Source organism: Anneissia japonica, unplaced genomic scaffold (genome assembly GCF_011630105.1).
Source record: "Anneissia japonica isolate Jap-2015-1 unplaced genomic scaffold, ASM1163010v1 scaffold199_len4679917_cov187, whole genome shotgun sequence".
Classification (NCBI taxonomy): Eukaryota; Metazoa; Echinodermata; class Crinoidea; order Comatulida; family Comatulidae; genus Anneissia; species Anneissia japonica.
Window position 1 is genome coordinate 4,210,543 of NW_022686322.1, and position 12,424 is coordinate 4,222,966.

Sequence of the window (12,424 nt, forward strand, 5' to 3'; positions counted from 1 at the left end):
ATGATGATGATGATGATGATGATGAGGATTATGATGACAACGACGACGACGATGATGATGATGATATCGTAATGTGTGGCGGTGGCGGCGGTAGCGAATGTCAGAAAATTTACTTTATCAACTCAGTAAAACTGATACTTATTATATAATACTCGTATTTGAACAATAAAACAAGATTTTGCAGAATATAGTAATTAGATAACATAACGAGCCATACGTCAGTTGTACTACCTGTTGGTGTGGTTGTTATTGGCAGTGGCGTCGTTGGTAGAATTGTGGTCAAATTACAAGGACAACACACTCTAATTTCATAGTTGTAGCAACCTACTCCAGAATTATCCCTATTCAGACACATCAATCCTTCATTAGTGTTGCAGGTTACGTGTTGACCAGTACTTTGGTATGGAATTTTGAAGTTTTTTTCTCTACATTCAATTTCATAGGGCATTCTGCAGACTCGATAATCTATCCTGATGTTTTCCAAAATCTCAAAATCACCACCATTGTTAGGACTGGACTTCCACGTGTCTATCCACTCACTCCAGCATCCATCGCAGGGAGCTTTTCAGATCAGAAATAGGTTTAATAAATTATGAATTTAGATTAAATAAATCAGACTTTGTTTACGCGCGCTTTATAACCGCATGAAAATGGCGCATTACTAAATGCCCATACCAATACCAGTACCAGTACTGTTGCCTTTTGTATTTTAATTTTAATTTACTATTTAATATACCCCAACATGTCCTACAAATTTATCATAAATGTAAATAATGCATTTCTGCTCATTGTTTATTTTATGCTTACATAAACATCTGTATTATTTTCAGTGAAACAATACCTTTTTAAAACTTACATTCTGTAGTAGGTGTTGGGGTCTTGGATGTTGGTGTTGTTGATATAGTCGTAATAGTTCCTGGTATTGTTAGTATCGTGGTTAGTGGCTCTAAAATGCAATGAAGGAAACAACACAACACTAGCAAAATTCGTTTTTTAAAATGCCATTTAAATTTTGTTATAAATATTATTAAGTAGGCCTGTAAGTGCACTCTGGAGACGTTATCCATGATTCATAAATTTATTTTATTATAATATATGGAGCCTAATCTCGATAACTATTAACATATAATATAACAATAGTAACAAAGATATACAGAGACAAATTGAATCTGTTGTCGGATTCAAAAACATGGTGTGACTTATGGATTTAAATTTCAATATGCCAACAACAAAATACATACGATATACACAATATTACCACCAATAAAGTTTGCTAATGAATGAATCTGTGCTTGATAATGTTTTCGATCATTTGTCTAAAAAATACCTGCACTTGTCGGTGGTGTCGTACTGTGCCCTGAAGTTGTAATAATTGATGGGGTTGGTAGTGTCGTGCTTATTGAGCCTAAAATCCATGGAAAAGAAATTAAATATATAGTTCAAATTGGTTTTTGATGTTTTTAAATTGTGAACATATAAATAATTTTATTTATAATAGTACCGGTATTATATATTATTATCATCATAAAAATGCAATCATTCAATACTTCGTTATACACGCATATAAATATATATATATATATATATAACATAAATCAAGAAAGCCTTTATATATATATATATATATATTATATATATATATATATATATATTATATGTATATATCCATAATGTGTTACCACAATAACCCTTTCAAATTCTTCCATAGACTATTTGTGTGTGAGGTATCGGTACTTAGTTGTGGTGGATTATTATTTTTGTAGAACTGGATATACTATCCATAAAATGTACAAAGTTGTGTTTACCTCGACACAGAGACATTTTATAAAAAGAAAAGCAAAGAAAGCCGTTTTAGCTATTTTATAATATAAAATATATAAATAAAGAATTGGTCATGATAAACCTCGGATGTTATGGTATTTACAACACATGTATATATACATGTATATATAGGCTGAAATGTGTACGGTATATATTGCACAGATCCATTTCAGAAAGAATTATTATTGGCAAGGACGTCGATCCGTGGATAAAAGTGAAGGCGGGGGGGGGGGCGAATTGCAAAATATGGAAGTCTTGGGCCGTATGGCCCCGGTGGAAGGGTGGTCTTGGGGGAGAAGCCCTTGGAAGCTCTGGCTTCAATAGCCTTTTATAAGTCGTATCTAATTGATTTTAAGGAATGCAATTGACATTATTTCCATTTTTCAAAATACAGGAATTCGAAATAGAGGGGGCCCGGGAAGGGACCTTTAGAGATGGAGCTTAGACCACCTCAGCCCCACCATGGTAACAAAATTTATGATTATAGCACCTCTAGTTGGCCGAAAATGGCACTCTCAGAATTAAATTATAATATAATACAAAAGGAATAAATCGTTTATAGTAGAAATTGCGCACTTTTTAGTTTGTAAAAACGTTGCCTAATAGGTTTACACGCTTCCAATTTCAACAACGTACAGTACATTATTTTCATAATAAATTTAGCCTCTGATAGCCATTGCACCCATAAAATCGATGGAGTGGTTAATTTACTGAGATGGTTACGAAATGTACAAACAATTGCCTTTTTTCTCGGTTTTGGTCCGGAAGTATGAACCGCACTTGGAACAGAGCACAAGTGAACAGACAAAATTCATGACAGTCATTCGTGTTGTTCTTTCCACTCGCTTTGAAAATGGGGTTTTAACTATAGATTGGTGAAAAGTGGGGGGGGGGGAACAATTGATATGATGTCCCCCTCCCCAACTTACAAACAAGTTGGAACGTGTCCCCCACCAATCGACGCCCATGGTTATTGGATTCAGAATATGCCATGCATGGAAAGTAGACTTGGTTATGGATGTTTATTAAAAAAAATATTCACATTATACCATGTACCTATCTATAATGATGGGTGAGAGGATAAGGTATATAATGTGCCTTGCCCTTCACAAGCCTTGTGGCCAGTGTTTTTTACTCACGACCCCGAATAAAAATCTTGCTGCTGAGTCGCACGCCTTCCATACATGTACGGATCGGGGAACACATGCGGTATGCAAAAATACTTACTTGTTTTTGTCACTGTTGTGGTAGTGCAAGTGCATTCTGATCGGCACTCATCTATTGGTACACATCGACTGCTGGTCGGATCAAGCACATGACCATCATCGCATTCGCATCCTTCAACGCATCCATCAATTTCACATTCATTGTCACAGCAATAATTGTCACAGGTTTTTGGACAAGGAGTCGTGCAGGGCGCCCATTGGCCACATCCATCGCATTGCATTGCTATACAGTATTACATTCCATAAATAAAAATACAATTAGTAATGTACATTTTACTCGACAAGGTGTCATTACAGAAATAAATTCATGCTTGAATTCGCATAATTATTTAAACCTTAAAGTACAAGAACAATTTATCTCAATAGATCGTCCTTTGACTAACATAAATTAGAAATACAATATACATTAATGTGCACTGTTAATTATTATTAGAGCTATCACTTACGGCAATGTTCATTGGATCGCCAGTCGACCTCAATACCATGTAGTACACAATCGTGTGCATACGCTTTGATTGCAGTACACAAGCACTCACAGTCTCCACCGAAGTCACATCCACATGCATCGTACACACATCTCTGGTAATAGTTTTCATAAGGAACCTCAAAATGACAAGCCTGGAATATGTCTGACTTGATAATTGCACACTTCTTAACAGCCCATGCCTCTCTATGTGGTACTAAAGAACAAGTGTTGTTGATCTCTTGTGTCAGTGGACAAGACTGTCGCACCTTCCAACTGTCTCCAAATTCAGTGGCTGTGGCAACTGGTGGTCCGCCAGAAGATGTAACAAAATCATTCACATGATCACTGTCGAAGTTGCCACAAAGACCAGTTACCTGGTAATACATTAAAACACAGTTATTTCGGCAAAATTTCTTGCTAATTTAATTTATTTTACTGACGTAGTTTACTATACTAGAATAATACATTTTACGGGACCATTTTTTGATAGGTTCAATATAGCTTTTGAGACAAGTGAAAGTTCACTATACTGGCAGACAGTTATTTAAAACATTAAAACTGTATATAAGGGCCTATATACATATAAATGTATGGGGACTACAACAGTCACTCCTTTGTTTGCAAATGTATATATCATGCATCAAGGGAACGAGTGACTGTTATTGAGAAGGAATTTAGCAGGGTGCATTCGTCGTCGAACATCTAGTAAGCTATTACTAAATGATCAATTTTCAAAATGTTACGTACATTTTTACTATGTTCTGGACTAAGTCTTATGTACATTAATGTACCCCTGTCCCACTGCAACGTAACTCCTTCGGGAATTGTGATGAAGATGTAGTTTCCAATATCATGCATATGGAAATGTGAATTCCTCGGGAGTTCAAGAGTTTTTCCACGAACCAACTCAACAGTTTCTTTATCGACACCAGATCCAACGTTGAAAATTATGGATTTTGTACAGGTTACGCCAGTGGATCCACATAAGATGTTTTGAGACTTAATGGAGAATTCGATATGCGAATCAGACGTACTCTGAACCATGGTGTATGTACACTCTCCTTGGAACTCAAATTGTCTAGAGTCAAATGATGTGTAATGTGATTCGCCATAGACAGTACATAAGCCTGCAAATGTAGATATTAAACATGCTAGTATTTACTTTTTTCATATTTATAAATAAACTTTCACATCAAACTGATATCTATTAATTGACAATTATTTTTATCGACTAAGATAGATAAGATAGCCTTATTCTCAATATTTAGCATGCTCTACTAACAAAACATAATTATTCATTATTAATAGAATATGTTTGATTTGATTTTATTAAGTAATGTCACAACAAAACGCTGAAATTTACCTGGGCAGGTTTTTGTTTCACATTCCCATTTTCGACCATTGCAGACACTATGGAACAAAACGTTTAAGATTTATGTTGTAACAGGAGTACAACAAATAAGTATCAATTGTTGGATCAGAAAAATATAGGTAATGCCACAAAATAATATATATACACATTTATTTTGAAATTATTTAAGATAAACTGTCTGTAATGAGCTGAAAATTATTAATTTAATTGGTTTAAATCAGTTGTTCAATGTCTAAATTGTGATTTGTATATACATATTTTGTAATTGGCGGTATCTTTTTACAATCTAAACAACTAAAATAGCACCCCTCTTTAATGTTTAGGGTTTGCCATTGCTGCAGTTGCGCAACTAGGTACGGGAAGGAATTCTCGAATAGTAAACATGCGAAGAATATTATTATGAAAGGGCTTAGGTCAAGGGGGATGTAGGGGAATTTGTACCATTGGTTGCAATCCATCATGATTGTTTCCCAATTCCGGTAGCTCCTGTCTCCATGGTAACAAGGACAATCCTCTTTTCTAACGCATTGATCACCTGAGAATTATCGATCACAATATATTAAAATTCTTTCGAAATAAAACAACAATCATATTTTGCATTCATCATCCGGGTTGTACTCTGGATTATTCTATATGCTGTTTATTATTTGTAATGTGCATAGAGGTAGTCAGATCAGTATGCATTTTATATTCACAATATAACTTCCTCAATTTGAATGGATTACTAAGCAAGAAAGGCTAGCTAAGTTGCAGCGGAAACATTTCAGACAAGACGAGTCCTCCATCAGTGACATTTGATATACATACATATATTTATATATTTATACGCACTTATGTTTGTGTTATTGGGTGTGTGTAGCTACATACCGTCAAAGACGAAGTCCCCGACACACTGACAGCCAGGCTCGCACTTTACAGTATTACATGCTGCATCTATTTCATCTAGGTTTACACAGGTCAGAGGACATGGTTCACGGCATTCGGCAAACTCCATATTTTCCCCGCATACTGGTTCATCAGGAGAGCAAGTATTCTCCGTGCATTGCCAAATACCATTATTACACTTGCTGAAATGTCAATGTAGAATCATGTTATCTATAATAAATAGATATTTTTATTAAATTAGGCCAATTGGTCATGTATCATTTTAGTTAGCTTGTAATAATAGTTATTTTATCCATATTAATACAACGTCTCATAATTCAAAGTACTAATTCCGTTTTGTGCATTCTGCCTTTAATCTCAGTTTCCTTAAGGCATGCTAGGCGTACGTATCTGCTTTTGTTATGATGACGCAGAAGTGTTTGTTTCTCTAATGGTTGGGATATTTGTATATCAGTTTTTCAAAAATTTTGATCCAAAAATCAGGTCCATGTAATTCATTTCATTTAGGTTTTGGCCTAGTGTTAATTTAATCTTTCACTAGAGTAATCAACTAATCTAGAATTTGACATACCAACTCTGACATCCTTGTCTAATATTTTCCCCCGGGTTGTAATACCGGCCGTTGTATTCACATGGGCAGCTGCTGAAAGCTATACAGCGGCCATATTGGTCAAGTACTTGCCCATTCGGACAACTACATCCTGCGATACATTCCTCTTGACAAGACACTTTTGCAGTAAGAGCAGCACAGCTTGTTTCACATGCTGACCCACACTCCTGGTAGATTTGATCTCCTTCGCATACAATTGCTAGACGTTTGAATAATCAGAATAATGTTATTGATGATAGGCCTATATAGATTTCAATTTTTTGCTTATAATTGAAATTGAAGACCTCCGGTTTTTACTTGATTTTACTAAAATAATGATGAGGTTAACAAATATAAAAGAACTCACCACATTCGGTTATCTGTGACCGCCAATCAATCGGGGTCCCCATTTTTGCACACGCATCAGCGTAGACGGCTAAACTTGCACAGAACATATTAACGTCTGTGTTAGCACAAACGTCGTACTTACAGTCTTCGAAGTATTGATCCACTCCAACAACGTGATGACAAGCTAAAAGATAATGATACATTTAACATATTTTCAGGTTTGATTGACAACATTTTATTTTTCAGAATTAAAATTTACAATCGCATGATATTTTATTTTAAAACAATTTAACAGATATGTTCTATTGCCATCTCACCATCGAAAGGGGCCGCCTTCAAGATTGTACAGGTTTGCTGGGCCATTAGTTTTCGGTGCGAAAAGATATCACAAGGACTTGCAGCGTCCAGAGTGTTTGATATCGCTGGACAGGAGCCCTCTATTACCCACTTGGCCGCAAAACTTGAAGGTTGTTTTTCGATATCTCCAGCTCTCGTCCTGAAGTCAGTCTGGAGATATTGAAAATGTACAAAATAATTAAATAGATAATACGATAAAACGATAATGATAACAATTTGATGTGATTTTATGTTATTTTAAGCTGTTATTACTGTAAATGCAAATTAATTTTGTAATGACAATTAAAACACACCAGTAATGACATAGGCCTAATAACGCTCTACCACTAAGAATCTTAAGCATAATTTTACATTCGAAAAGCAAATCCGGAAAATTACATATAGAAGACTTGAAAGTGAAAGTTAGATACAAATAAGAAGTCGAAGACAAAAACTTTATACATTAAGACACCAACCTCATTCAGTAAGACAATTTTCAAGTTATTACGATGTGAGTTTCCTTCAGGAAATCATAAGAGCGATGTTTTGCTCTTTGCTGACCTATTATCGTACTGAATACCCAGTATGTTCCCAAATACTTGCGAAAAGAAATTCGCAAGTGATTCGGGTGGGAATCACATGCGAATTTTTTCGCAAGTATTTGAGAATTGTTTAAATATTCGGTACGATAATACGTCAGGTAGGTCAAAACATCACTCTGATGCTCAAGTTGCTATCAAGGGCTACTTAGTGATATTAAAACATAATCCGGTATGGAAATAATAGAAATAACAATGAGTCGCACTAAATTTTAAAATAATTTTGTTTAAATAGACTTTGAATATAATGAAGTCTGATATGAACAATCCAAATCCAAAAATATTCTCCGGGGTTTTTTTTTGTTTTGTTTTGTTTTGTTTATTGTTTGATTTTTTTTTCTCAGTCGGATGAATTGTGGCCGACGGTGAGAGGGTTGAGCTATCCGACGAGGGAATTAAGGAAATTTAGATTTTAAACCTAAAAACAAACTAAATGTAGCCATACATCTTTTAGTTTTTATTTGTTAAAAAATATTTTAAAATGGCGCTTTAACTTACTCCTTGTTTACGATCGAATGTGCCACACAGGCCGCACGTTTTAAGATCCCCGAAAAAGCTTGATGGCGCTGTAACATATACTCGCACAAAGCCGTCCCATAAAACTATGAAACCATTGTCTAATATGACCTAAAATCAGAAAAAAAAAATCAGTTCAAAGAGACGTTATTCATCAAACTGTATATCTATACCTGACCGTTTATACACATCTAGATGTGTATAAGAGACAGGCTACATACCGTCAAAGACGAAGTCCCCAACACACTGACAGCCAGGCTCGCACTTTACAGTATTACATGCTGCATCTATTTCATCTAGGTTTGCACAGGTCAGAGGACATGGTTCACGGCATTCGGCAAACTCCATATTTTCCCCGCATACTGGTTCATCAGGAGAGCAAGTATTCTCCGTGCATTGCCAAATACCATTATCACACTTGCTGAAATGTCAATGTAGAATCATGTTATCTATAATAAATAGATATTTTTATTAAATTAGGCCAATAAATGTGACATTTAGAGTTTACCCTTTGGTATATGGATGATAATTGTTCAATAAAGACTCCGGGTGCAGAGTGCGGTAGCTCATCTATGTCTTCTCCATTCACCGATACAATGTGATTCTGTCTCATTTTTACCCGTGTTGCTCCCACGTTGACTATCACATACCTACAAAAAAGATTAAATGAGAAAAGGAAGAGAATGAATTACTGGATGACATAAAAAGAAAGATTGGTGTAAATTTGAAAATAGATATACAATGAAAACGATTGTTGACAACTAAAAAATACTGCCCTCTATTTAGTGGTTTTCTTACAGGTTGAATTGCGCGAAGAACCACTCTCGTGGTGGATACCGGTGCCAGAAATCGTTATTTATTATTTTCACTATATTATTATAATATTCTATTTCCTCAAAATAAAGCATGAAAACGTTCTAATTTTGACATAGTGACTTACTTGGTACATGAGTAACCTTGGAGTCCACATTTTGTATTTTCCACCTGGATTGAGTAATCTGTATTAAGACCATCACAGCTCTCTACAAGAACATAACTACAGTCTCCAACGAAGTTATAATGCTGTCCATCGAATGTCACATAATGAGGGTCGCCAACAGCAGAGCATGTTGCTTGGCAAATAGTGTCTGTACAATCCCAGTTACCCCCGTCACAAACGCTGGAATGAATTGGGAAAATACAATGATAAGAAATACAACAGTTGTATCTAGCCGTGTAGATTGCCTACATAAATCGTTCTAAGAGCTAACAGCTAACTGATTCAGCAGAATTAGTCTTAAACCTAATATTTTATACTCTTTGAATTTTGTGTCGCAGATCCCAGAAAATACGCAAATTTCACGTAACTTTACTAGGTTGCAAGGGACATGGCGCCAGGATTTTGCCAGGGATCCAATGTCCCCGACGCTGGGACCGATGTCCCTAACAAGAGCGTAAATAGGTGTCTCCCCTCCATCCCCCTCCCCTACTCGGCTGCTGGCGCCATCCCTGATAGCGTGGTTGGGAAAACTGAATTTACCAGACTTCTTGTCTTGGGGCATCAACCTCTAGGCTTAATGGGTAGAATTTTATCTGTTCAATCTGGTTTCCTTAAAATCGCAGCTACACTGTCGCTACAGTGTTTTTTAGTGCAATCGTTGTACTGCGTAAAGCCTGGTTTCTAAAAAAAGCGCTACACGCTATCGCTGACTCCTTTGACGACGTTGATTGGTCAGTCGAATCAGGGAGGTTCTCAATTGCGGTGGCACAGCTACGCAGTGCAAGGATTGCAATGAAAACGCCAGTAGCGTCTGTGTAGCGATTGTATAGAAACTAAGCTTAGCAGTAACCGACGCAATCGGGAAGGCTCCCGATTCGACCGACGGATAAGCACCGAAAGCTGTGGGCGAGAGTGTGTAACGATTGTATGGAAACACCAAGCTTTAAACCAGTACCAAATTGTTTAGTTAATGTCAGACATTTGTTAGGATAAGTTGAACTGTATCAATCATTGGCCCTAGTTGAATAGGTACAATTAACACGTTTTTACTAACCATTGATGCCCATTGCACAGCTATATCAATCAACACTGTTTTTTTTTCATTAAATTTAGAATATTATATATGACTATAACCATACCTACCGGTAGTGACCTGCCCAGAGTGAGCCAATTGTTAATGTTAAAAATCTGATATTTTTACAATTTTTCTTCACTTTTTGTAACAATGTTGGATAATAATTTGCTCATAAGCTTTGACGAATGTATATTTAGTATTGTATTTGCTACAGTAGGCTAACTTGATAAATTTAATATTCACTAGTTTTTTTTCCCAATAATCTTGCATGATTAGATAATAACAATAGACAACAATAAAGTAAACTGACAATTAGTTTTCATTAATGTTCCTATGAACAAACGAGTGTTAATGAAAATTAAAAGCCAATAAATTTAATTGAACAGCATATAGATATGCCGAATTACCATGTGTTGCAGCCGTTGTCAATAGAAATGGTTGATCCAGCTGAATATTCTCTCTTTTGGTAAGTGCATGGGCATTGGGAAGGTTCTACGCATGCGTTGTTATTAAGAACCAGGTTATCTGGACAATGGCATCCGTCAATGCAATGGTCGTCAATACAATCATAAGTAGTACTCTTGCAAGTCAAAGGACACGATGTGCCACACTGTTTATAAACCATCTGAGATGGACAAGACAGCGCTGTTGACAATAATATGTAGCTATATTAAACACGTATGCCAAATTGTCCATTACAATAAAAATAAAGTTTAGACACTGTGAATCAGGGACTTCCCTTCTGTAAGTTATGTTAATAAGTAATCATTGTTTCATATTGAGAATAAAGTAATCATACATTCTTTGCATGCATAGACCTATCTCTTTATTTATCTAAATTGTTGTGCAAGCTCTACCACTATTCTACAGTGTATTGAGCACTGTTTTTTGATCAATTGAACTTTTTGACTTATGCTAAATAATGATAGTAAATAATAACAAAACGTGATAATAATAACATACTCATATAGCAATACTCGCTCCGTTTACTGTTACCATATTATGTCTATAGAAAATTATGTCAAAACAGTCCACAAAGCTAAGTAATGTCCGGATTTCTATCAAATTAATTAGAGCAATAAAATTATATTTACGACATCGTTCCTGTGTTCTCCACTCCACAAAAACTTGCTTCCTTGCGCACTCCCTGGCGTATGCCTCGTATGCATTACAAGCACAGTCAGACCGTGATAAATCACAATTGCAGACGTCTTCTCTACAAGCGTCGTAATAAGGCTTGAAATTTACAAGCTGAAAATTGAAATATATAAACCATAAAATGAAGAAAATAATGAATAAAGAAAAGATAGACACTGACAAAATTAGTATGGATCAAATTGCCCACGAACGTAGGCATATATGTGTTTATATATAGACTTTCTGTTTGAAAACACTAGCGGTTGTGTAGATTATAAGGTTTTACATTACAAACAAAAAAAGCATTACCTAACGATTTGTTTGACTTACCAGATGACATGCGCTAAACTCAGCCCCCGATCTGATTGGTTCACAAAGGTTTAAAGCTCTATCAGAACGTTCAATATCATGTGATGTGACCAACTTACAGTAAGAAGCTTGACTCATTGCTACACAATCTACCGAAATCAGAAATATTCAATATTTTCTACTCATCAAGAGAAACTGTTGAAGATGTAAAAACCCTAAAATACTGCATAAAAATAACAGCAGTTTACTTTAGTTACTTACCCTCTGGGTTCATGGTGTATTCAGAAGCAAAAGATGTCGGTGATTGTGAGATGGTGCCATCTCGCATCATAAGGTCATCTTCTGGATCATCGGTGTACGTTCCACAGAGACCCTTTGTTTTGGTGAATAACTCATAACCTGCAGTGATGTAAAATGCTTCCTCCCCGTCCCAACGCAGATCGAATCCATAGCTACTGCGCACTATGACATAACTAGATATCATCTCAATTTCCAAGCCATCAAATGCAGTTGGCAGAATTTGAAGCTCAGAATTTCTAAGAACCACTGGAGAATCGTCAGATTTTTGCAGAATTACTTCAACACTGGAGATGTAAATTGCCAACGACCTGCTGCATGCCATCGCTGGAGTGCAGTCGTTGTCATTCATTATATGAATTTGAAAAGTGCTGTCTGCGGCATCATCTAGCAGCAAGTAGTGACAGGAACCATGGAAGCTGTAGATTTTCCCATCAAAGGTTCGGTAATGATCCTGAGACCAAGTAGT

The 12,424-nt window shown here is 36.0% G+C and overlaps 1 protein-coding gene across 1 annotated transcript in view; it reads right to left on the bottom strand.

The window, feature by feature from the left end:
- The window catches only part of LOC117114714 (mucin-2-like), a 29,471-nt gene extending 17,047 nt beyond the window's left edge, over nt 1-12,424 (bottom strand). Inside the window, exons 1-19 of the mRNA XM_033258409.1 lie at nt 11,920-12,424; nt 11,680-11,807; nt 11,307-11,463; nt 10,620-10,857; nt 9,099-9,317; nt 8,667-8,808; nt 8,141-8,269; nt 7,025-7,214; nt 6,727-6,891; nt 6,342-6,579; nt 5,753-5,952; nt 5,327-5,420; nt 4,877-4,923; nt 4,261-4,640; nt 3,494-3,887; nt 3,049-3,270; nt 1,328-1,405; nt 857-946; nt 232-561 (exon numbers count right to left, since the gene is read on the bottom strand). Of these exons, the coding sequence (XP_033114300.1) occupies nt 232-561; nt 857-946; nt 1,328-1,405; nt 3,049-3,270; nt 3,494-3,887; nt 4,261-4,640; nt 4,877-4,923; nt 5,327-5,420; nt 5,753-5,952; nt 6,342-6,579; nt 6,727-6,891; nt 7,025-7,214; nt 8,141-8,269; nt 8,667-8,808; nt 9,099-9,317; nt 10,620-10,857; nt 11,307-11,463; nt 11,680-11,807; nt 11,920-12,307 (3,829 nt within the window). The 5' untranslated portion in view covers nt 12,308-12,424. The remainder of the gene's footprint in view (nt 1-231; nt 562-856; nt 947-1,327; nt 1,406-3,048; nt 3,271-3,493; nt 3,888-4,260; nt 4,641-4,876; nt 4,924-5,326; nt 5,421-5,752; nt 5,953-6,341; nt 6,580-6,726; nt 6,892-7,024; nt 7,215-8,140; nt 8,270-8,666; nt 8,809-9,098; nt 9,318-10,619; nt 10,858-11,306; nt 11,464-11,679; nt 11,808-11,919) is intronic.